General features: G+C 42.6%; 3 protein-coding genes across 4 annotated transcripts in view; 2 read left to right on the top strand and 1 right to left on the bottom strand.

Moving 5' to 3' along the window:
* Window positions 1–5,863, bottom strand: part of si:dkey-256h2.1 (uncharacterized protein LOC337520 homolog) — a 28,799-nt gene extending 22,936 nt beyond the window's left edge. The window contains exons 1-4 of the mRNA XM_061248817.1: window positions 5,150–5,863; window positions 4,316–4,452; window positions 3,624–3,799; window positions 1,546–1,706 (exon numbers count right to left, since the gene is read on the bottom strand). Coding sequence (XP_061104801.1) covers window positions 1,546–1,706; window positions 3,624–3,799; window positions 4,316–4,452; window positions 5,150–5,637 — 962 coding nt within the window. The 5' untranslated portion in view covers window positions 5,638–5,863. The remainder of the gene's footprint in view (window positions 1–1,545; window positions 1,707–3,623; window positions 3,800–4,315; window positions 4,453–5,149) is intronic.
* LOC133132972 (protachykinin) lies at window positions 5,256–11,880 on the top strand. 2 transcript variants are annotated; one of them, XM_061248838.1, is made up of 5 exons: window positions 5,256–5,360; window positions 7,781–7,883; window positions 8,131–8,154; window positions 10,869–10,925; window positions 11,285–11,880. In XM_061248838.1, the coding sequence occupies exons 1-5, from the start codon at window positions 5,337–5,339 to the stop codon at window positions 11,311–11,313; spliced, it is 237 nt and encodes a 78-aa protein (XP_061104822.1). In that variant the 5' UTR covers window positions 5,256–5,336; the 3' UTR covers window positions 11,314–11,880. The 2 variants fall into 2 exon arrangements, with proteins under 2 accessions (XP_061104822.1, XP_061104813.1); XM_061248829.1 differs by lacking the exon at window positions 5,256–5,360 and adding an exon at window positions 6,525–6,994.
* A 1,236-nt stretch (window positions 11,881–13,116) lies between these two features.
* On the top strand, window positions 13,117–22,881 carry LOC133109251 (putative tyrosine carboxypeptidase MATCAP2). Its single transcript, XM_061218543.1, has 7 exons — window positions 13,117–13,458; window positions 14,543–15,225; window positions 18,470–18,613; window positions 20,081–20,213; window positions 20,616–20,921; window positions 21,216–21,313; window positions 22,139–22,881. The coding sequence occupies exons 1-7, from the start codon at window positions 13,434–13,436 to the stop codon at window positions 22,295–22,297; spliced, it is 1,548 nt and encodes a 515-aa protein (XP_061074527.1). The 5' UTR covers window positions 13,117–13,433; the 3' UTR covers window positions 22,298–22,881.
* Window positions 22,882–23,857: the final 976 nt, after the last annotated feature.

The raw sequence follows: 23,857 nt of genomic DNA, 5'->3' as shown, positions 1-23,857 counted from the left end.
AAAATGCAGCAGACTTGCGGTTGCAGTTCGTTGCAGTTGCACACAGAGGACCGGGGTTCAATTCCCGGTCCTGCCAAAAGCCAAGTTTGGTCGGCTCTCGTGGAGCGGCATAATTGGCTCACTGCTCCAGAGGGAGGGACTTGGCAGGGTTACTGAATCGCCGCGCACAAAAGCACCTCAGGCGCCTTGGAATCACGGTCACGAGCATGAGACGAGAGGCCTTGAAGAAGGCGTGTCGCTCTCCTTCGGGCTGCCGAGGGACGGGGTGTGAGAGGTGTATCTAAAACTAACTCTAATTGGATTAGATGGGGTACAATTGGCTACCAAATAGGGAGAAAAATCTGAAATAAATTTATTTAAAAAATATAAAAAACCTCTAAGTGAATAGGCTACAGCAGCAGAAGCAATAAGTCTAAAAAACAAGTCTAATAAATACCTAATAAAGTGCTTACTGAGTGTATGTTGCTGCGTGGTGGAGAGCCAGAAGTCTTTCAACTTTCAGTTGGGAAGTCCTGTCTCCATACAGAAGGCTTCATGCTCTGACTTTACGTACTCATGCAGTGCATATGTCAGGAAAAACACCACAGCAATGCGTGCCATTTCTGGGCATGTCACTGAAAAACTACTTAAATTACTGATTTCTTTTAAGGCAAGATTTGTGGCATTCTCTATTGAGCTGAAAATCTATAGTCTCAAGGGAAAACTTTAAGAAAGGCCATGGAAGGCTGCTGATAGAAACATTGATCAATAAAAAAGAAATATGGCTTGCTGTAACATTTATGTTTTCCCAATAACAATTTCAATAGTTTGGAGGGGAACTTGACTGAATTGGGTGAATTGGAAAGCGCAATTTCCTGCAGCAAGACGGAGAAGGGCAGGGAGCAGTGATTCACAAAGAAACGCTGCCAAGTATCCCATTAGCGCATGGCATACTGCTGCGCTGCCATTATCAGAAGTGGATCGCCTCAATCAAAAGCTCTGAAAACAGCGCTACAGACACTGAATGACTTCCAAATAAAAACCTGAGCTCAAACTGTTTACAAAGAGATAGGGTGCTCTCTGAGTGGTTTCTTGAATAGTGTTTCCAGCTGAGAGCTCCTAATATTAATACCTCAATTCATCCGAGAGGATTGATTGCAGAGGAATCAATCTCTATGATGTCATAGAGATCTCATTGCACTGCAGAGGAGAGCCCATTTTACTAATCAATCCATGGCAAAAACTGAAGTGCAGTCCACGAGCTACAGGTTTGGCAAATAACGAGACACGGCTTTATAATGTGCAAGGACTGTATCTCAGAATTTAGAATAAGCCACTGAATTATGTAAAACCAAACTCTACATTGATACACCTGTCCTCACCAATCAGGAGTAAGAAGACAAACTTGTTCCTTCCACGTAATAAACCTGCCCATTCGGGCTGCTTGGTTCTCTGTCACACAAGCGGTGAATCTGTGCCGACTGTGCGTGGGAACCGGAACGGACGTGAGAAGCTCACAGCAGTGCCGACTGTGCGTGGGAACCGGAACGGACGTGAGAAGCTCACAGCAGTGCCTGTTCCACGGAGGGCTCCAGATGCACCATGGAGGCAGGGATACTCAGCGCCGTGGAACACTCCTCCCCCTCACAATTCATGTCCTGGATGGGGCTTCCCAGTGACGCGTACACCAGGACTCCCACCGCCTTCGAGGCAGCCATGTTCTGCACCTGCAGCCACAACAACAAACTATGAGAGATTAATACGTTAATCAGTCTATTGACTCATTAAACTAATGAGTTGAGCTGTAATTTAATATTAAAATAAAGCTAGACTTAATACATATTAGAAATAATTCATTTTAATTTAACTTACTCTAGATGCTTGTGAAATTTAATAACAGTCCTGCAAAGTTCTGACATACACTCAGTGAGTACTTTATTTGGTATTCATTAGACTTATATTTTAGAATTATTGGTCTTCTACTGCTGTAGCCGATCCACTTAGAGGTTTGACATGTTGCGTGTTCAGATGCTCTTCTACATACCACTGTTGTAATGTGTGGTTACTTGCGTTACTGTCACCTTTCTGTCAGCTTCGAGCAGTCTGGCCCTTCTCCTCTGACCACTCTCACTAACAATGCATTTTTAGACTGCAGAACAGCTGCAAACAGTTTTTAGTTTTTTGCACCATTCTATGAAATCCCAGGAGATCAGCAGTTTCTGAGATACTCAAACCACCCTGTCTGGCACCAACAATTATTCCACGGTCAAAGTAACTTATACGACATTTCTTCCCCATTCTGACATTTGCTCTGAATAACAGCTGAACCTCTTAACCACGTCTGCATGCTTTTATGCATGTAGTTGCTGCCACATGATTGATTAGATATTTGTATTAACAAACTGGTGTACAGGTCTACCTAATAAAGGGGTCACTGAGTGTACATCCAGTAAACATGAAGAATTTTGCTGGTCAATAGAGAGTTAACTACAAATAATAGTTTGATCTCTTCAGACATTATAAACCAAAAAGAAAAATCATGGATAAGGGCTTATTAGTCATTCCTTAATTATACCTTAGTATTATGCAAAAACTGTCACATTGCTTACAGTAAAAGAACCCAATGCAGAACATAAACCTAAACAAAGTATGGGTGCATGTACCTCCAAAATAATTACCGATGTAAGATAAAGACAAAGTAGATGGGGAGAAATATACTTGCACACTACTGAACATTAAGTTTTATTGTGCAACCAAGGACACCATTTTGATTCCTGACACCTAACAACAACTTCTGTCGTCAAGAGGATGTCCTTGAGTGCTCAATAAAATATAATCTTCTGTAGCAACAGCAGTGTGTGAGGACTGGTTCTGATTTTTCACAGGATTGCAATCATTTAGTACCAATTCCATTCAGCACAGGCTGGGAAAGAGTCGACTGATTTCTGTTAGGAAGAGAGCATGCTGTGTGACATCATGAAGCAGTTGTAGCAGCATTAGCAGCAGTGTGCAGAATTGGTTTTGCCGTGCGTGGCTATGTACTACAAATGTCTTGAAAAAGAGTAACGGAGTAAAGATCAGACTGAGGTCATATCAACACTTCTAAAACAGTGGAGAAACAGACATGGTGAATATATGAGTATTCTCCATCACCCCTTTCACTGACATCCACTTTTCACATGGGGCCAGTGGGGGATGACGTATCAATGTCTGACTGAATGAGGCTACCTGGAAAACTGCATGTCACTCATGAAGTCTCCCATTTGGCACCCCTGAATATATTCTGTTTTCTGCTGCTGAGGATGTGATTATTTCAGTGTGAATTAATCAAATCCCAAATGCACAATTAACAGGCACACTTCACATTATGGGTACTTGTGGAATTTAGAATGATATTTTGTCAGATCTAATGTGCTAATTATAAAATATATTGAAGCCCCACTTCATTTAATCAAGGGTAAATGTCTGACTTAATGATGCATTTTAAATACAAATCAATCAATTACAGCCGTGAAGTGGTGCAAACTCATTTTGAACTAATCCCCTACATGCCCTCTCCATTCTCACCCCCACCACATAGACACCTGATGATAGAGAAGTCACCCTCAATCTAACTGGAAGCAAATGTAACAGGTGTGTATTACCTTTGTGAAAAATGAGCAGTTTCCCTCAGATACCCACGCTACTGCCGCAGACACCGTGGCACAGGGCTGACATCCATCACCTGCACCAATCAGGCTGTATGACCTCTGATCCCAGCGCCCCATCAACCAATCATACCTGGCATCCAGTCGCTTGACAACCACAGGCATGTCCCATTCTGTGATACATGTAAGGGCTATACAATCAGTTTTTTTTTTTCGTTTTTGTTACATTTTTGTTTCATTGGAATTTTAAAAAATCATATCTTTTTGCTACACTGCTGGAAATGCTGGTCATCAGGGGAAGTCAGTGCCGTTAATGTCCATAACACCCGTGGGTTTTCATCTCACCACCATATATCACTGTTATGAAGCAATGGAAGCTCACATTCAGGTGGTCAGTGACAATTTACAGCAACAGGAATGCTGCGCCATTAGTAGTGATTGACCTTCCTGGAAATGTAAAAGTGTCATGGGCACAGCTTGTGGCCCTAGTTCCATCATACAATGATGATTCATCAAGAAACACAATTCCTTCATAGAAGCAGGACACTTAGTCACTGGGCTATTTTCTAGCAAAGCCATTCTGCTGCAGGGGTAGGACCCTCACTTCACGGTTGATTTCCATACCAATTTCAAGCATTATGGGGTGCTTTGTGAAACTATAAAGATGAGTAAATGGTGCTTTTTCATACCTGTAGAGGAAAAAGTGACCTGGGCCAGACCACAGTTGTGTCCACTGCACATCCAGGAGTACAGCACACTGGGTATCCAGTTCCCAAGTGCATGGACAGGGACAGGTGAAATATGTACTCTGGACAAGACATCTTTCCTATGAGAGGGGAAAAAAAAGTGGACAAGACTATCAAGACTGCCAGCTCTTTTATCTGAGGGGTTATTTTAATATCCTGAAAATGGGTGAACCTCAGGCATGATATATATAGAGGACATACCAAGGATACATATGACATGTGCATGCAAATCAGCTAAAGTACTAGTGCTTACTATGTCCCCCCTTGAAGCTGACATTTATTGGTCAAAGCATTAGAGAACATTGAGAATGGGCTCTTGAACTGGTGAAACCCCTTAGGTTTTCTGTGACACATCGAAAAATGTTCACGTTTCATTCGTTTGAGGTACAACTTCCTCTTAATTGTTTTGAATATAACACAGGATCTGAATAACTACAACTGTAAAGTTTAGGAGGGTGTGTTCAGACATGAGTAGTGGTCCAATCGCAATTTAGTGCGTACTGAGTGCGGTCAAAAAACAATCCGAGGTTAATAGTTTTCTGGACGGACGTAAGAGTTTCTCACGTTTTGCTTCTGGTTGGTTGTTCACCATGGCCATTCTCATACTGCTGTGAAGCTAACGTACGCAGGACGCAGCACCAAGAGACATGGCAATGGCTAAAACCATATCGATGTAGTCAGTAGTTTTGCTTTTTAAACAGATCTTCCATGTCATATCGGTCCTTGGAGTTGAATGCGTATTCATAACCTGAATCCCGATCAACAATTCAGACCTACCTGTGCGCTGCTGCGCGGAGAATTTGCTCCTGCATCCACAGAGCATCACGTGCAGCTGCGTCGTCAAATGTTAGGAAAAGCACATGACAGCTTTCAGGGAGGTATTGTACCAAGTCGGTTAGTGAAGCTTGCGAAGTCCATAGACATTCCAGGAAGGCTGACTTGTTGGTAAATGCGTGGATAACTAATGAACCATTTAAGCCAAGAGGTGGTGGGTACACAAATTCCCCGTCCAATGTTTTAATCTGGAATGCAGGTGCAGCGTCACCTGGCTGAAACCCTGTATTGTAGATCGGATTTACCTTTTTGTGAGATCTGAAATTAATATGTTTTTTCTTTGTGTGAATGGCATCGAATTCGTCCTTAATATAATCTAGCCTCACCAGGTTAGATTCTATTCTGCTTGGACTTGTGCTCGCCCCAGTTTCAAATACAGACGCTATTATGAGAATATAAGACGAAGCTAACACTGTATGCAGCAAAAGCATGATTCGCCTGTAGTCTATCGAGTGTATTAAATGTGTAAAAGCAGGACAACGAACAGCTAGTTCCTGTACTACCTATCTAGATCACTAAACAAATCCGCACATAACAATGCCGTCCATTGCATCTAATGTATTTAAACAGTGAGAGTAAGGAAGTATACTTTCAAAAGTATGAAGTACCCATTGACGAAAAGCGCAGTTGTTTCACTTCATAAATAATAAAATGGGCGTGGTCATTGTGTTTCTTCTACGGTGGCTCTATGAGGGAAAACTGTCTAATGATCAAATCCGTAGGAGGAGGCATTCAAAACAAGACACCCAACTCTAATTTTGTCTTACGCGCAGATGACAGCTTGCGGTCGTGTATTGTGAGCCAATTCGATGAGCCTCTGAACTTTAGAATTCAAAGCGACGAACGACGAGCATGACGCATGGATAATGTAGTCTACCATGTAAGAATGTCTGGAGGCTGCCCTTAAACCTCAGATCAAGTTAAATGTGTAAGGGAATTCGATTATATCTGACCCATTTTACTATAACACAGGCTATTATGATGACCCGAGAAAAATGTATATGCCCATGTGATAGTCTACTATTCAGCTTATTAGCTACTGATATAATATAATGTTGTTTCTTATATGTAGCATACACAACGTTTTTACTGCGCCTTAATGCGTCTCTAATTTTGAGACACCTTAACGTCCCCAGTGAGACCGACTGTAACGTTCTGATGAACTAAAGTGAACTACGTTCTAGTATCAACTCAGATTGAATATACGAATGGGAATTAGTCATACTGTGCAAGAAAATCACCTGTCAAATTAATACACTTAGGCGAATATCTTTAAGCAAAATAAGACACTTGCCACCTCCCAATCTCTTGCTATATAAAGTGGCGCTTGCTCAAGTGCGCCCACGGAGACGCAGCAGGAGTGGACCGGAAACAACAGGGTGAGGTACTGATTGTATGCTTCAGGAGAACGGAGTTTTTACATTTCACGCGCTTGGAATTGGTTGTATCCAGAGACTGTAGTTATTTGAAGTGCAACACTGTCAACCTTCAGAATTACAAGAATTAAATGCGAATGCTATATCACCATATTTTGGTTAGGCTTGACCATTAAAACATTGTTTTTTCTTTATTATTTTAATCGCACGCACCTGCACCTGAGTTCCCTCGCACAGTTCATCAACTGGAGGCATTTAAAGAAAGGACTTAAGAGTTTTGCTGACCATATATTTCATCATGAAATTGCTGGTGTCAATGTTGGTAGTTTTTCTTGCTTTGGCTGAAGTATTTTCTGAAGAAGGTGGTCATAATGGAGATCTAAACCACTGGACAAATAGTATTCAAATACAGGTAGGTGACCTGTCATTTTAATCTATGTCTTTTACATGACACAATTTATGACTGCTTTGGACAAATAGCCTACAGATTCTGCTCTCACACAAAGTTGTGCAATGCCGTGCATTCGTTCTAATGATGATATTTTAAAAAATAAAAGGGAAAAACCATGTATTTGCCACTTCGCTATATTGTTTTTATAATCCCCCCATAAAGGTATATAGGCTACGATAGTTCCAAGTTTATATTTTTACTTCATGTAAATGCTTTCACTTTCCCGTGTTTCATTTTGCAAAACGGTGGGTGATGATTCCGATATTGGATGGCAGGCAGCTATTGAGCAGAGCAACACTATGTGACATACTCATGCACCCAGCTGTTGAAATACTTCGTTATTTCTTCAGGAAGCATGCAAATCGTCAGGCCTGGATTGGGTACCCTATAAAAAATAAAACATAAACTCTCCATTAAAAAGATTTAGCTATAACTTTAATTCATTATTATACAGGCTTACATTTATCTTTGATACGGTGGTCACATCTAGTGTCCTTTGCTATGTTGCACATTTTGGAGCCTTCACTGTTACATAATATTAGTTTGAAAAGGATCCATGTTTTTATTAAACACGCCTCGACAGCTCCATTGTGCGTTATCGTCTATCAAAGTGTTTTGTTTGGCTGCAAATCTTGGCTTCCAAATGTGGCGCTCGTATGAAATGTGACATAGGGATTGGCACATCATTGTCACTTGCAGCTATTTTCCTTATCTTTCTGTGATATGTACTGTAATGTTCTCACTTAGGACGAGTGGCTTGCATCTGATCCTGTAAACGAGATCCTAAAAAGAATCACAAGGAAACCTCGGCCTCGTCAATTTTTTGGTCTAATGGGAAAGCGATCATACGGTAAGTTACTTCTGCATGGAGGAGGCTGTTGAAACGGATTGCCTTAAATAACTGTCAGCTGTATGTTTATTAAACATACAGCTGAAACAAACAATGAAAACAATTTTGTAACCCTAGACAATATTTCACACATACTGTACGGATGACATTTCATTCCCAAATTGCACATGTGGCCAGTATTTTCCATGTGCTTATGTATCAATTTAATCTTTATTTTTCTCCATTCTCTTTCTCTTTCTCCCAATAGCAAATGCACAGATAACCCGCAAACGTAAGTTAAAGATTGCAGAAATACAGTCAAAATATATATTTCAGAATTTAATTAAGTTAATTCAGTCTCAATTATGTAACCGTTCCACTTCCTTTGATTTGATGCAGCTGAGGACAATATATTGTTTCGCAAATATTGCACCTCATTTACAATAATTTGCTTTCACAAATTCCTGATAAGAATGATGTACCTATGTGTCACTTATGGGGCATTATATAATTATTTACTCATTGCTAATTGGCACTAAACTTCTGAAGGGATGATGTGTGTTTTTTCTTCCCACTGTTCCGAGTCTAATAATTACCCTATCATTATAATTTATTTAGATGTTTTTCCAGATGATAATGGGTAACAGCGGAATAGCATGTCTACACCATATAGGTCTACTCCTAAAATGTGTGTGTAAAATGCACCAATTGCATAAGAGTTTCAAAGAAATATGTATAACATGAAAATATGAGAATGGCCTTCCAGGAATGGAGTTTGGCACATCTGCTGTAACCTAAAGCTCCAATGGTGAGCTCTCCATTTACATATGTATGATGATGTAAACATGGAATAAGAACCTAAGAACATGTAATGATGAAAACAGTCCTTCCAGCCAATCTAGGCTCATGGTTTGCCTACTGTCTAGAGAACATAGAGCACCGTGTCAAGCCTGGGCTTTGAACACCCCAGAGATCTCTACCTCTATTGTATGCTTTATATCGTGAAATATATTGCCTTGAAGTGGGAATGACATGCTTTGGAGGAAGTAATAGTCTTAGACTATACACAATCAGAGGAGGGGAGTGCTGCTATTCTGTTACTTGAAGTGAGTAGTTGTTTTATGTAGCACTGACAAACATTGATTTTAGACCCCCCCAATTGGTTTTTCAAGTTGAAAAATGAACCTATAAATTGGTTTTAAAAGGCACTTAGGGGTGCTCTGTGAAAAAATAAAGCCCTTAGAAAAGATTTGGCTGGATGTGCCAGTTTATAAATCTGCCATTTAAGGACAATTTGCTTGCTGTGTGCTTGGTGCATCCAACTAAATGGTTTAAAATATAAATAAATCAATTGAAGTCATTTCCAGAAAGCTGGAAGGTCCAACTAGATATGCTTTCTGATCAATTTAAAAATACTGAAGACATATAGCAGCCCTTTAGCAAATTTTTAACTTATGGAAATACACTACGCATGTTCACAAAACCTTTGGTCATGGCAGGAGGAGATTTGGCCGGCGTCAAGTAAATTGCATTTAATCTCCCCCTTAACCGTTCAGGCATCCCAAGATTCATAGCACTGTATCCATTTGTGTGGCTGTACGGTAGCCTAAAATAACTGTGTTCCTGGAGTAGCATTCAGCACAACACTAGCAAGATATGTGATATTGACAGAGGAGTGCATAGACACTTTCAGAGTGGGCAGTGTAACCAGGAAAATGGGGATTTTAACACAAAGCAGCTGTGGAAATCTTTCTCTTAGTTACTCACTATATTTGCACACTTTTATCCTGAAAATAATCTGAGCATAGAGTATTATATTTCATTTCTCATGAAAAGATTCAGTCACTGTGGTGGCTGCATGTTATCATGAAAATACGAAGCTCGTGTTCAGTGTTCACAGTCCTTTAAAATCTGCTTTAGTATAAGAGATCCATGGTCAACCAATTTAGTTCCTATTTGTTTTGTGGGCTTTTTGCCTTCAGCAGTCTTGTCTTCAGCAAGTGAAACGCATATTCAATTTGATTCAGGTTGGGTAACTGACTTCCACTTTCCACTTATTGGCCCTGAAAAACTCTCTGGTGGCTTTAGCAGTGTGCTTGAGGTCTTTATAGTTCCTAAGTTCTGCTGTGATCCTTATTCTCAGTACATAGTGTGATTGAAAATGAGTTGAACTTGACCATTCCATTCTACCTATAAGTCACCTTTTGGATACTTTTGGCTTTTGTGAACAGAATTACTGAAAGCCAGCTTAGCCCAGACAGCATTGCAGCTGAGATAAAGATAAGAAATCCATCATAGTAAACATTCCACTGCAAGGGTTTATGGCAATAGGCTCAGGGTCCTTAAAACACTTTAGGTTCTTGAATGTGGGTCAAAGGGCTTTTTGGATAATAGACTATAGTTTCATTTTAGATTCCTTCACTGAAATCTGCGCTAAGAATATTCTCATTCAATTATGGGACAATATCAGGAGGTATTCAAAACACTATTTCCCAATGGTACTGCAGGTGTGCTTTTGTTGTAAAAAGGGCCCCCTCTTCCTCTCTGATTAATGGGACCCAAAGATGACTCTACCTCTTCCTCTCTGTGGAATCTCCTAAAAAGTATGGTTTATTTCCTGAAAAGTGTGCTCCTGGTTACACTCAGGGAAATGTCTGGATTAAGTATATCATCAGGGATTTTGAGTACACAGAGAGAATGTCCTGTTTAGCAACTTTCTCATCCAGGGTACTGTACTCAATAGTAGGCAAGTAAGATTTTTTTGGTCACGGCCCAAGTAAATGGGAGGTAGATTTATGCTAGTATTTATGATCTATTATGATCATTTATAATGCTTAGCATGTCCAATCAAACACTGTTTTGCATCCCTAGTAAACTGTTCCAGTTTCCTTTGAAGTCAAATAATCAACATTTAGTTGAGTAAATCCATAATCACAGATGCCTGAAAGCAGAAAGGCTTATCACTGGTCATCCAGCACAGTCTAAGTCTCTAAATGACTTTTGTAGGGCAAAAACTCAACTCTTTTGTGAGTCTGATGGGGAAACGAAGCCAGGAAGAGCCAGGTGAGTGAAACGTATCATCTGTTGCAATTCCTTCACTGCCTTCCCGGTAAGTGTCACTCAAAGGTCACCAAAAATGGACATTCTTTTATAAATCATTCTAGACTATTCTACAACCATTAATTAATGCCATATGTGCATTCTTAGTGCTTGGAATTATTGTAACACATTCTTCCTTGGTAGAAGAATTTGAATGAAACTGTTTCTTTGTACATGGCATTCATGGACCTGCTTGTAGGTGTTATCTTATCTAAATACATCTATTTTTTTCCAAGCCTCAAAACCTAGTAAATATACCAACATGTTTTGTATAATTCATAACACATAACACATATATAACACATTTTCTCTTACTCTTGCAGATATGTATGAATGGAGAATACAGAACTAGGATCAACCATGTTGGAGACTGTGTCAAACAAACAGATTGTGTCAATGTGTTCAGTGAAGATTCACTCCTTCTGTGAGTGAGAGGTGCCTGGTATTAAATTGATGTTGTTTGAATTTTTATTTCAAATTAGCTTATATAGTATAAATTATGTCCTCATTGTGGTGACAATGACAATTTTAGTCATCAGAAACAAAAAACCTGAAGCAACAAGATGTAAAATGTTACATATCATGTTATCTGTTGTAATGAAGAGTGAACTATTTTATTACTGACCAAAATGGAAAGCTTCACCCAGCTAACCTGGGAAGTGTGTATAGCCAGACTCATTTTATAGTGCTGCATTATTGTTTCTTGTTTGGGTGTTTGTTTGTTTGTTTGTTTGTTTGTTTGTTTGTTTGTTTGTTTTTTCTCAAATAAATTGTATGGTAGTGCAGTCATGTTCAAATGCCACAGCATGCCTGGTTATTTTTGTTAGTGTAGCCTACCATAAAGACTATCTGATGTCAAACAAAATAGTATTATGGTTTGTGAAAGTGAAATGTTATATTAAAATAATTTTTCATTTGAGCTTGCAGTTTGTATGTGTTTCGACTTGCTAAAGAGCTTGGGGTGTGTGGCTCTCTGCTGGAAACAAGTAGAACCAGCAACTGGAATTTCAGAAGTTCACAAAACTATTGGAGTTTTGTTACCAGTGTGTTTTGTCTGAAATGAGGATAGCTACTCCTCAATCTGCTGTAGAGAGCCATAGTTGTTTTTGGAAGAAGGCATATCCTTATATATAGTGCATGCCAGCAAGGACTCTCAAACAAATATGTGTATCTGCAGCAATTATCTTGCAAAGGTGCCACTGCCCCTTTATGTTTCCACATCATAAATGCTTCACACACATAATTTTCAGGTGGGGTCAGCATTCTGAAGCTGCTTGAGTGTAATTGTCACTCTTCTTGCCTAAGGGCCGAAGACCACATGCTGAGAAGCCTTTGGCTTTACTCCATGTAAATGTCAGTTGGATAAAACCTTGTTTTTCAGGAAAGGTGTTAATGTAGTGCCATCTTGTGTTCTTAAAAAATACCACAGCCAAGGACCCTTACCCACATGAATTTTCAATCACACCAACCACATCAGAGCAAATCCACTCAAAACAAGTTAGATGTAGATTTTTAAAAATGAATACAAACCAGTTAAATGTAAATATTTAAATGGGTTTTTTTTTTTTGGTTTTTGTTTTTATCAACCAACCTGAACAAAAGCCGTTTTTAATCTAAAAAGTCACCTTAGAGACATATGCAAAGCAAATCTACATGTAGAGCCACAGCTATGAATTCGCAGGCCTGTGACAAAATATGAAGTCACAGTCATAGGGTTGCCGGTTCGATCTCATTCGCAAGAAACCTAACCCCAAATTGTTCCTGACGAGCTGGTTGGCGCCTTGCATGGCAGCCACTTGCCGTTGGCGTGTGAGTGTGGTGAATGGGTGTGAATGAGAGACATTAATTGTGAAGAGCTTTGGATAAAAGCGCTATATAAATGTTTTCCATTTTTACTATCACTAAAAAGGTTTTTGTCATAAATTCTATATCTTTTGAAGATTCCCACTTACAATTCCATTTCATTCAGTGTGTGTGCGGCGATATAATTTATTGGTCCTTGTCTATAAAATAATAGTGAGTTCTGACTCTGAAACAACTGATTTTTCATTTATTTTTACAGCCGACTTGCAGAAACACCGACCAATTGAAACTATCATAGTGACGTATTACAAGCTCCATGGCAACTGGAGGAGCTCAAACGTCTTGTGTTTTCTGTTCGTATCAGTGGGGGCTGTTCACAATCAAGTCAGCCTTTTCATGCAGCTAGTCAGTAGTTAATTACCTCGAGAAAATATTCCATGGGCTTTGTTCAACCATAGAAATAGATCATCAACAATTAAATATATTTTATTAATATATACACAGTTATTTAAGCTAACTTAGCTAGCCATATCATCATAGGTGGGCAGCATAGCGTTAATAGCGATCGGATAAGTTAGCTAGCTAGCTTCTTCAACTTAGTAGCTAGCTAGAAGCTTTAAAAGGGTGTTCAAGGGAAGACGGGTTGGTCTTGCTGAACAGATCTAAGGAATGCTTGAATCAATTCAAGTAACTGGTATGTATAACCTATTGCATATAAAATATCAAATATGTAACGGCACAGTTGTAATGCTCTTCGTGTTAATGCAGTGACTGTAGCTAATGTTAGTTAGCTATATAGTTAGGCAAATAGCTAGCTACGTAAGCGTAAAAATGTTGCTGACTACCTTTCTAACGTTAACGTCAGCTAGCTAGCAAATTAACAGTAACTGTCTACTGCCATGTCGTCTGTGATTTATCCCGCAATTTTTCTTGCTATCAATCCTGAACATAACAGCCGCACCCGTTTTGTGATATTGTTGCTAGCTTGTGAGTAGCTAGGCTGAAACTTCAGAAAAACACGGGGTTAATGTTGCTGGTATGACAGTAGCGCTGCCTTGCAGTGGATTTTGCTGTTGGTCCTTTTAGCTCACATCACTCCTCTCAGTGTAATTATGGGTGACACTTTGTGACAATGCTCTAGTGAGTTACGCTGTTATGCGAGATGTTATGCGGGAATGTGCAGTGTCTACATTAAAGCCTCTGAACTCTGACGATCCATCCATCCATCCATTATCTTATCCTGAACAGGGTCGCAGGGGGGCTGGAGCCTATCCCAGCATACATTGGGCGAAAGGCAGGAATACACCCTGGACAGGTCGCCAGTCCATCGCAGGGCACACACACCATTCACTCACACACTCATACTTACGGGCAATTTAGACTCTCCAATCAGTCTAACCTGCATGTCTTTGGACTGTGGGAGGAAACCGGAGTACCCGGAGGAAACTCACGCAAACACGGGGAGAACATGCAAACTCTGCACAGAGAGGCCCTGGAACTGACGATAATTCCATCAAATATGACCTATATAGCACCAAAATCGTCAGTCCTTATTAAATAGTTTATGAAAGCTAGCTCTTGCAATAGTAGTTAATAGGATTTAGGGATTATTTTTAGTACTGTATGAAATAATTAAAGGATTAATTTCATAGACACTGGCCCAATCTCTGGGTTAAGCATGCTGCTTGGTTCAAACTACTTTGGTTGTTTGGTTGTGTTATACAATGTCAGAGGATGAATGAGAGACTCCTGTACATCTGTACATCATCTATTTACAGAGAGGCTCCATTGGCCAGAGCTGGAGCTGTCAAAGAAGTACCTTCTGAGTCCCACAGATAGGCCGGTCAGCCTTAGCCAAGTTAGCGTACAGAAGCTCTCATCCAGTGTGCTAAAGGATATCTTCACCACCGGCACCAGCAGCTACAACGTCCTGCTGCAGACTGTAGAGGAGAGGAAGAGCCCTAAGCACTCGCCATACAAGAAGCCCCAGACGCCAGTGAGATGCTCCTCCTCATCTGCGCACCGGAAGGACGGCCATCAGCAGGCTCTGAACCCAGTGCCCCTGGCGGGACCTGAGTGGTGCGGGAGCCCCAAGCTGTCCTCCTGCACTTCGGGGGCCCCCCGGCCCGGCCACGCCATCACGGTGACCGGCAGCACCATGGGCCTGGCGGCCCGCCCGCGTGTCCGGCCCAGGAAGCTGAGCGTCAGCAGCAGTGTCAGCAGCAGCGTCCCCCGCACCAGGCTCCCCCTGCTGGGCGCGGGCGGTGGTGCGCGCGACGGGGAGAACTCGGCCAGGAAGCTGTGCATCCTCACCGCCATCAAACCCTCCAACGTGGACAAGGAGAAGGCCAAGTTCTTCAAGTCCGACTTCACATACAACCCACAGTTCGAGTACAGCAACCCGGCATCCCCGCTCGTGCTGGATCGACACAGCAACGCCTCCGACAAGTTCCTCACACAGGTCAGTTTAATCATCTCAGCCAAGTCCTGACAAAGGGAGGGATACTTAACACTGAAGCTTCATACACAAGGTCCCGGTGATGTTTTCCTGCCGGAGACAGATTCCTGGCACAGGCAATAGTCCTACACAGGTGAGTGACAGTTTCCTGATGTGTAAGAGATATGATACTGATGTAGACAGACTGTCGGTCTTGCCGTAGGTAAGTTACCGGCTTGGCACTGGCAGGCACTGATCTTTATCACTCTCCTGTTTGGCACATTGTGCCAATGCTGCTCACTGGGTTTTCAGTTACCTCTGTCGTTGTGAAGTGAGCAGCCTTTGAGTGTTTCTTCCTCACAGTGACCGGCTGCCAGATCTCTTCATCCCACAGGACCTGGCTGAAGTAAGTTTCTGTTTGACTTTGGCCAGTCAGACCTCGCTAGGTAGGAAGCTGCGCTGTCAGCTGTATTTTTTGCTGAGTGGATTTGAAAATGAGTCCTTAGAGCCTATGTGCCTGGAGTATGAGCGAAGAGACAGCATTCTGCTCTGCTTAATTAAGGCCAGAAGAATGTAATGTCACAGTTCAGCTTCCCGGGTGCCATATTTCCAAAAGCGCTCGGTACAATGCAGTGATGACCCCATTACAGCCACAGTGAACCTTACCACAAGCTGATACGCCTCATTTTACTGCTGTGTCTTTGTTTGACATGCTAGTTACACGCTGTAGGACACGAGTAGTACATATACCGATGGAAAAGTTGGACCTTAGTACAAAATACTCTATTGATGTTTACCACCATGCTAGTTTAATCCATCCATCCATTATCTGAACCCGCTTATCCTGATCAGGGTCGCAGGGGGGCTGGAGCCTATCCCAGCATACATCGGGCGAAAGGCAGGAATACACCCTGGACAGGTCGCCAGTCTATCGCAGGGCACACACACCATTCACTCACACACTCATACCTACGGGCAATTTAGACTCTCCAATCAGCCTAACGTGCATGTCTTTGGACTGTGGGAGGAAACCGGAGTACCCGGAGGAAACCCACGCAGACACGGGGAGAACATGCAAACTCCGCACAGAGGGGCCCCGGCCGACGGGGATTCGAACCCAGGACCTCCTTGCTGTGAGGCGGCAGTGCTACCCACTGCACCATCCGTGCCGCCTGCTAGTTTAATGTTATGGTAAAATGGTAAATGGCAGGCATTTATATAGCGCCTTCATCCAAAGCGCTGTACAATTGATGCTTCTCCATTCACCCATTCATACACACACTCACACACTGACAGCAATTGGCTGCCATGCAAGGCCCCAACCATCTTGTCAGGAGCATTTGGGGGTTAGGTGTCTTGCTCAGGGACACTTCGACACAGCTTGGGCGGGGGATCGAACCGGCAACCCTCCGACTGCCAGACACCTGCTATTACTGCCTGAGCCATGTCGCCCCAAGTCACAAGTCTTCAGCCACTACTCTTGATCCACAGCAATTGCAATTTTGCACTGTAGATTTTTCTGTTTTAGAGTACAGTGTAGTGACTAGCGGGTCATTTTTACACGTGTAACCTTTCATTATGCATATTAGGTCAATTATAGAACATTTCTGAAATTTGGGGAAATGTTGAGCTTTTTTTTTCCCAATAAGACTTTATTTTACGTCATTGTGACAGGGTTACACCATATATTCTGAAAGAAGTATTAATTATAGATTTTGTGCATATTTATGTAAATGGGTCACTGTCAAGGTCAGGTGAAACAAATCCTTTCTCTGGGTTCTGGGCTCCCTGCCTTCATTTTGCCAGCACTGTACTGCACTCTTTACTGCAGACCAAAACATGTATGAATAATGTTTTGGTGGAGTAAAAGTACAAATAAGCTTTGGCAGAACCAAAAGCAGCGATATGAAGTGAGTGTAATTGTGATATGTTCTGGTATTAAAGTTTCACGGTTGTATTGAGTTAGCAGCAGCAAGGTACTATAGGTGTCCTGTTCCGGAGAATTGTTTGTTGTGGCTACATTGTGGCAGAGACGGACTGCCTCTTGTGAAAGGGGATACAAACAGGAAATGAGCAGGTAACTGGATCGGCGTGACAGATGTGTGTTCGGGGCAAGGCTTCTGTGTGCCTGAGCACTGGTGTTTTACATGCAGGCTCTCCATGGCAATAAGACCACTAAGAGTTTTGGTTACGGTTACAGATTTAATTAGGGCTCTCCTTTGTACATTTGTTGCAGTCAGAAATAGACATTCATCACTCTTACCTGAAAAGACCCCACCTCTCGGTGACCCCGAGCATAGATTGCGACTGTTAGCATGGAAGCAGTGGTCAGGGCTTTTAATAATCTTTTGTGATGATCCCTGATATACTTTGTGTTGATCAGTCTACACATTGTCAGCACAGAAATTATGTACTCAGCATATTCTGCATGACAAAAGGTTGCTGGTTTGATTTAAGGGCAGGACACTGCCATTGTTATCAGACAGAAACCTCACTGTAAATTTAAATACTGTAAAACAAGACATTTTTCCCATAGTGTTTATCAGGAGTTGTGGGAGTTCAGCTGCGGTATGCAGTAAGCAGTGCAGCTCAGGCATGTGCAGTCCTCCAATGCCTGTGCTCTTAACTGCACTGGCCAGTGACATTTTCAATACAGTAGGTCGCATAGTACTACAGGAGCGCTGGTATAGGCTGGAGGACAAATTACAACATACTACTGACAACAAAAGCTCCCTTGAGAAACCTTGAATTAAATCCTGGTGAAATGAAGCTGTTTAGACTCCGGGTCTTGTCAGCGAATGACAGAAAGCTCAAATCTGACATGCCAAATATACCTATGCTCACATTGAGAAGAGCCAATATCAAATGTTCCACTGAGATGCCTGTCTGCATTTATGATTTATTTTCTTTTTCTGAATTTATTGATAGATGTGGAACACATTCTGTGGTGGGTTATTTTTTGCTTTGTGTACCTCACACTTCAGCATGACATATTTACAGTTTTTCTGCATTTTTATTTGTTTTTTTTTCTTCACCACACTGAATTACTTCCATACAAAATGAGTTGATATATTTTGAAACATGTTGCTGCAGTACGCTAATGTATTGATCCTCCTTTCAGCAAGTCTTCTGGAGGGACTGGGGGGCAATGCATTTTAATACACATATCAATCTCATGAGTGATTATAATACAGTGATCAGTTATCTTTCAGTTATTCAGTCAAGTGTAGTGCTCCCTCCGCACTGACGCTGCCTCTCTCCCTCTCAGGCTGTGCGGATCCTGGAGCTGGCTGTGCACAAGTACGGAAACTATGAGAAGTTTGAGCAGGCCACAGGAGGAAGCCTGCTCACCAAGAGCCGTATCTGTTACCACGTCAAGAAGTACATGGAGAAGGAGGGCTGTGTGGGGGAGGTGAGATGTAGGAGGCCTGTATGAAGGTGAGAGGAGGAGGTCTGTATGGAGGAGAGAGGTGGAGGAGGACTGTATGGAGGAAAGAGGTGGAGGAGGTTTCTTGAGGTGAGTGGAGGAGGTCTGTACGGAGGTGAGGTGGAAGAGGTCTGTATTGAGGTGAGAGGTGGAGGAGGCCTGGATTAAGGTGAGAGGAGGAGGTCTGTATGGAGGAGAGAGGTGGAGGAGGACTATGGAGGAGAGAGGTGGAGGAGGTCTCTTGAGGTGAGTGGAGGAGGTCTGTACGGAGGTGAGGTGGAAGAGGTCTGTATGGAGGAGAGGTGGAGGAGATCTGTATTGAGATGAGAGATGTAGGAGGCCTGTATTAAGGTGAGAGGAGGAGGTCTGTATGGAGGAGAGAGGTGGAGGAGATCTGTATTGAGATGAGATATGTAGGAGGCCTGTATGAAGGTTAGAGGAGGAGGTCTGTATGGAGGAGAGGTGGAGGAGGTCTATGGAGGAGAGAGGTGGAGGAGGTCTGTATGGATGAGAGGTGGAGGAGGTCTGTATGGAGGTGCTTGCCATTCTTTCCATGCTGCGTGCACATGACCAGTATTTCAAGCCTTTAACTCTAGTAATGTAGTGTAGGGCAGTAGAATACCCACCAGATGGCAGTGTGAACCATTTACAGATTATAAAAGACCTTTTTTTTTATTAAATGCGACATTGGTATGCTATTCAAATGTTTTAGACCTGCCCGACTAGTTGAATATTCAAAGAATCAAAGTCACCCGTACTATGGAGGTCAGAAGCAGAGGAGCACTTTATGGAGGAGAGAGGTGGAGGAGGTCTGTATGGAGGAGAGAGGTGGAGGAGGTCTGTATGGAGGAGAGAGGTGGAGGAGGTCTATATGGAGGAGAGAGGTGGATGAGGTCTGTATGGAGGAGAGAGGTGGAGGAGGTCTGTATGGAGGAGAGAGGTGGATGAGGTCTGTATGGAGCAGATGTAGAGGAGGTCTGTATGGAGGAGAGAGCTGAAGGAGGTCTGTATGGAGGAGAGAGCTGAAGGAGGTCTGTATGGAGGAGAGAGTTGAAGGAGGTCTGTATGGAGGAGGGAGCTGAAGGAGGTCTGTATGGAGGAGAGAGCTGAAGGAGGTCTGTATGGAGGAGAGAGCTGAAGGAAGTCTGTATGGAGGAGAGAGTTGAAGGAGGTCTGTATGGAGGAGAGAGGTGAAGGAAGTCTGTATGGAGGAGAGAGTTGAAGGAGGTCTGTATGGAGGAGAGAGGTGGATGAGGTCTGTATGGAGGAGAGAGCTGAAGGAAGTCTGTATGGAGGAGAGAGTTGAAGGAGGTCTATATGGAGGAGAGAGGTGAAGGAGGTCTGTATGGAGGAGAGTTGGAGGAGGTCTGTATGGAGGAGAGTTGGAGGAGGTCTGTATGGAGGAGGTGTGTACAGGACATTGCAGGAACTGGGCCCTCTTCTTTCCTACAGATTGTAGTCCACCTGACCGATGACCTTCTCTCTAGAGCTTCAATGACCGTGGTGAACGGTCGCCCCACATTGACCATCAACATCTCCATGGCCCGCGAGCACTGGTTGGAGGGCATGCTGAGGCATGAGATAGGTTTGTATGCCAGTCCCTGTGCACTTAGTGCTAAACAAGACTTATTTATCAATACGGCGAAAATCGTAATATTTCAGCCACTTCATATTAACTTTGTAGAGCCAGTGCTGTATGTAAACTAGTCATTCATTAATGTAAACCCTTGTGCTTATTTGTTCATCTTTGTTCATTGTTACATGAAGGTCATCTTGCAGATGGAATAGAGTCCAGAATTCATTCATGCCTTGAACTTACTTTAGGTGTGGTGAGGAAATGGTCTGGTTGTTCTAATACTCAAACGGTTACTTGAAAATACATTCCACAGGGTTCAGTTCAGACCGTAGCGTATCACAGTTAAAAACCATCCTCCCGAGACGTGCACAGCCGTGTTGTTTCTCTACACGGCCCTCCTTGTTGTTACAGGCACGCACTACTTCCGGGGCATCAACAACAGCCAGCAGCCGTGGAGCAGCGGGGCGGGGCGGAAGAAGCACGGGCTCCGGCCCCTGAACCCCACCGAGGAGGGCCTGGCCAGCATCCACAGCGTGCTCTTCCGCAAGGACCCCACGCTGTGGCGCGCCGCCCTGCTCTACTACACCGTGTACCAGGCCAGCCGCCTGTCCTTCTCCCAGCTTTTCCACAACCTCCGCCGCTTCGTCCGAGACCCCAACACCCGCTGGGACTACTGCGTCCGCGCCAAGAGGGGCCAGATGGACACCGGGCAGCCAGGTACCCGCACCTGCAGTCATGCATTCTCTGCCCCCAAGCTCCTATTAGTTTTACTGTTATTTTTACTGTTGTTATTATTAGTAGTAGTAACCACTATCATGTCGTAAAACATTCAGCTGGAGAAGGTTGTAAAATATCTGAAAGAGAGAGGTTAGGACTACAACCAGAACATGTGATTGAATAGGCCTTCTGATGATTGGTATACCTCACCTGCCACTTTTAATAGGGGTTATATTCTCATAGTAGACTCAAGTTGCCTCTTAAGTGATTGCTCATTACTTACTGTTGTGTCAGGCTGCTTCAGTAAGGATCAGGTTTACCTGGATGGCGTCCTGAAGATCCTGAGGCACAGAGACAATATTGACTTCCTGCTCTTAACTGCACTGGGAAAGGTGAGCGTTCACAAGAATGTAAAACACAACACAAAAGCACATGTATTAGGTATTTATAGCAGTTATTGTTTAGACTTATCACGTCTGTTGCTGTAGCCTATCCACTTAGTGGTTTGACACATTGTGTGTTCAGACATTTGCGTTACTGTCACCTTCCTGTCAGCTTCGACCAGTCTGGCCCTTCTCCTCTGACTTCTCTGATTAACAATGCGTTTCTGCCCGCAAAACTGCTACTCACTATGTGTTTTTTGGTTTTCACACCATTCTCTGCAAAATCCAGAGACTGTTGTGTGTGAAAATTCCAGATCAGCAGTTTCTGAGATATTCAAACCACCCTGTCTGGCACCAACAATCATTCCATGGTCAAAGTCACTTAGAACACATTTCTTCCCCATTCTGACATTTGGTCTGAAAAACAGCTGAACCTCTTCACCATGTCTGCATGCTTTTATGCATGTAGTTGCTGCCACATGATTGGCTGATTAAATATTTGCATTAAGAAGCTGGTCTACCTAATAAAGTGGCTCAGAGAGGTTCAGAGATATTTTTCTTGTAATTATGGCACAATTTGTTTATGTTCATGTTACACTTAGGGTTGTGCAAGGCTTCTCAGTTGTAACCCTTGAGGTCTGATGCTTAGAACAAGAGGAGCGAAACTTGTGTTATTAACACAAAGTAGAGTCAGCGGCGTCCGTTTAATGGCTTTTTGCGGACAATGCAGCCCTCTGGGGCTGTAGCCAGGGTTGCCTGGGTTAAATAACGAAGGGTAAAACCCCACCGGGGATGAGCGGTGATACCCTAAATGCACTCTGCCTGGCTGTGCAGGTTTCATACGAGGACGTGGACAGGCTGACGGGCCTGGCTAGCATGGAGCATGTGCGGATCCCCCACTTCCTTCAGGACCAGACACGCTACAGAGAGCAGCTCGACAAGATCATGGAGGTCAACCAGCTAACGGACGAGGAGCTGCAGGCACTCATTTGAGCATGCTCAGAAACCACACAGTTTCCGCACAGTAACTGGCTCTGTAGCTCACGCCTGCTCAGAGCTGCAGGCCACTACGTCAACTGTCCCCATACGAAATTTGTAGTATTTAAAAGATTTTTTGTAAACTGTACCAATATGTCCCTTTGACATTTTATGCTGGAAGTGTACTTTTTCCCTGGATTGTTTTCAAAATTCCAGAGTCTTACGGAGAGGTTTTTCTGCCGGCTTTGATCAGGGAATCACTAATGAAACAGGGTCTCGCTGTTTGCACTTTGATTTGTTGTAAATGACCTTTGGCTTTTGAATCACTTGCTTCTCGCTTCCTTTTCAGATAATGGTAGGTATAATTGCACTTTTTGAATTATGTTTGAAGTTTACACTGTTTAACAACTGAACACTGGCATTCAGTTATGCAGTGCTGTGTTGTTGTACTGTTGTTGTTTTTTTGCATGTATGCTATTTTACCAGTGCTTTCTGGATATGATTACTCTGGTATTTGTTTGTACTGTTGCACAAGCTCCTCTGTTGCTTTTCGGAGAGGTGCAGAGGCATCTTAAATAAACTCAATATCACACCACAAAGTTTGTCTTGAGTTTTGTAGATGTAAGATGTGAGATGTGTTGAGTGAAAAATCTGAATATTTAAAAATTATACAAGGCTACATGTAGGTCTATACAAATTATACAACATTTCCACAATACACAATTATTGGCACTCCTGGTTGAATACTTTGTGCAAAGATGACAGCCATGAGTCTATAATTTGTGTTAAGGTTAGAGAACACATTTGGAGGGATTTTTGACCATTCCTCCACTCAGAACTTTTCAGAATCATTGATATCCTTGGGATTCCCCTCTTCAGTTCAGATCACAGGTTGTCCATGGGATTTAAGTCTGAAGACTGATCTGGCCATTGCAGAACATGTTTCTTTTTTTGCTTGTATTTGTATTTTTAAACCATGAATTTTTCTGAATTGAGAGTTCTTGCTCTTCCCATGCTGATGGTTGCCAAAGGGATCTTTTTTTTTTTTTATACAGGAATGCAATTTATAAATGTTGGAATGGCATAGTTAATTTAGACTGAGATTAACTAAATTTTTTTTCTCAATTTTCATTAATTCTGGAGCCCACTATTATTTTCCCAATTTACAACACAACATTATTTTGTCACAGAAGTGGCTATTACTTATGAGACCTCAAGAGAAAATTGAGCTGGATAAATAAATAAAAAAAGCCTACTATGCTTTGGTATACATTCCAGCTCATAAGCAGCCTCTTTCTGACCACATCTGGAGGCCTAGGCCTTCATGTGGGGTGGTTTTCACAGGGAAACACTACACCTCCCATACTGCCCCAGTGATTGACAACTACAAGCCCAGACATGCCAAACAAAGGGCTGCTGTCTGCTGACAATGTGCATACAAATGACCTCTGTCCTACTGCCTTCTGATCTATTCACTATGTGTGTTTACTGCTTTGTATATGTGTTAACTGAGAGCAACACATATGAAACACAATACTGTTATACTGGCTGGACTGGCTCAGATATCTCATCGCC

The sequence above is a fragment of the Conger conger genome, chromosome 1 (assembly GCF_963514075.1).
Source record: "Conger conger chromosome 1, fConCon1.1, whole genome shotgun sequence".
NCBI classification, from domain to species: domain Eukaryota; kingdom Metazoa; phylum Chordata; class Actinopteri; order Anguilliformes; family Congridae; genus Conger; species Conger conger.
Note: the sequence above shows the minus strand (reverse complement) of the source record. Positions and strands in the feature narration are given on the sequence as shown.

Coding starts and splice junctions, on each gene's coding strand:
- LOC133109251 (XM_061218543.1), top strand. CDS start 13,434: ATGCTTGAATCAATTCAAGTAACTG. Junction 15,226..18,469: donor CCGACAAGTTCCTCACACAG/GTCAGTTTAATC, acceptor TCTCCCTCTCAG/GCTGTGCGGATCCTGGAGCT. Junction 21,314..22,138: donor TCTTAACTGCACTGGGAAAG/GTGAGCGTTCAC, acceptor CTGGCTGTGCAG/GTTTCATACGAGGACGTGGA.
- LOC133132972 (XM_061248829.1), top strand. CDS start 6,881: ATGAAATTGCTGGTGTCAATGTTGGTAGTTTTTCTTGCTTTGGCTGAA. Junction 6,995..7,780: donor CAAATAGTATTCAAATACAG/GTAGGTGACCTG, acceptor GTTCTCACTTAG/GACGAGTGGCTTGCATCTGA. Junction 10,926..11,284: donor ACGAAGCCAGGAAGAGCCAG/GTGAGTGAAACG, acceptor TTACTCTTGCAG/ATATGTATGAATGGAGAATA.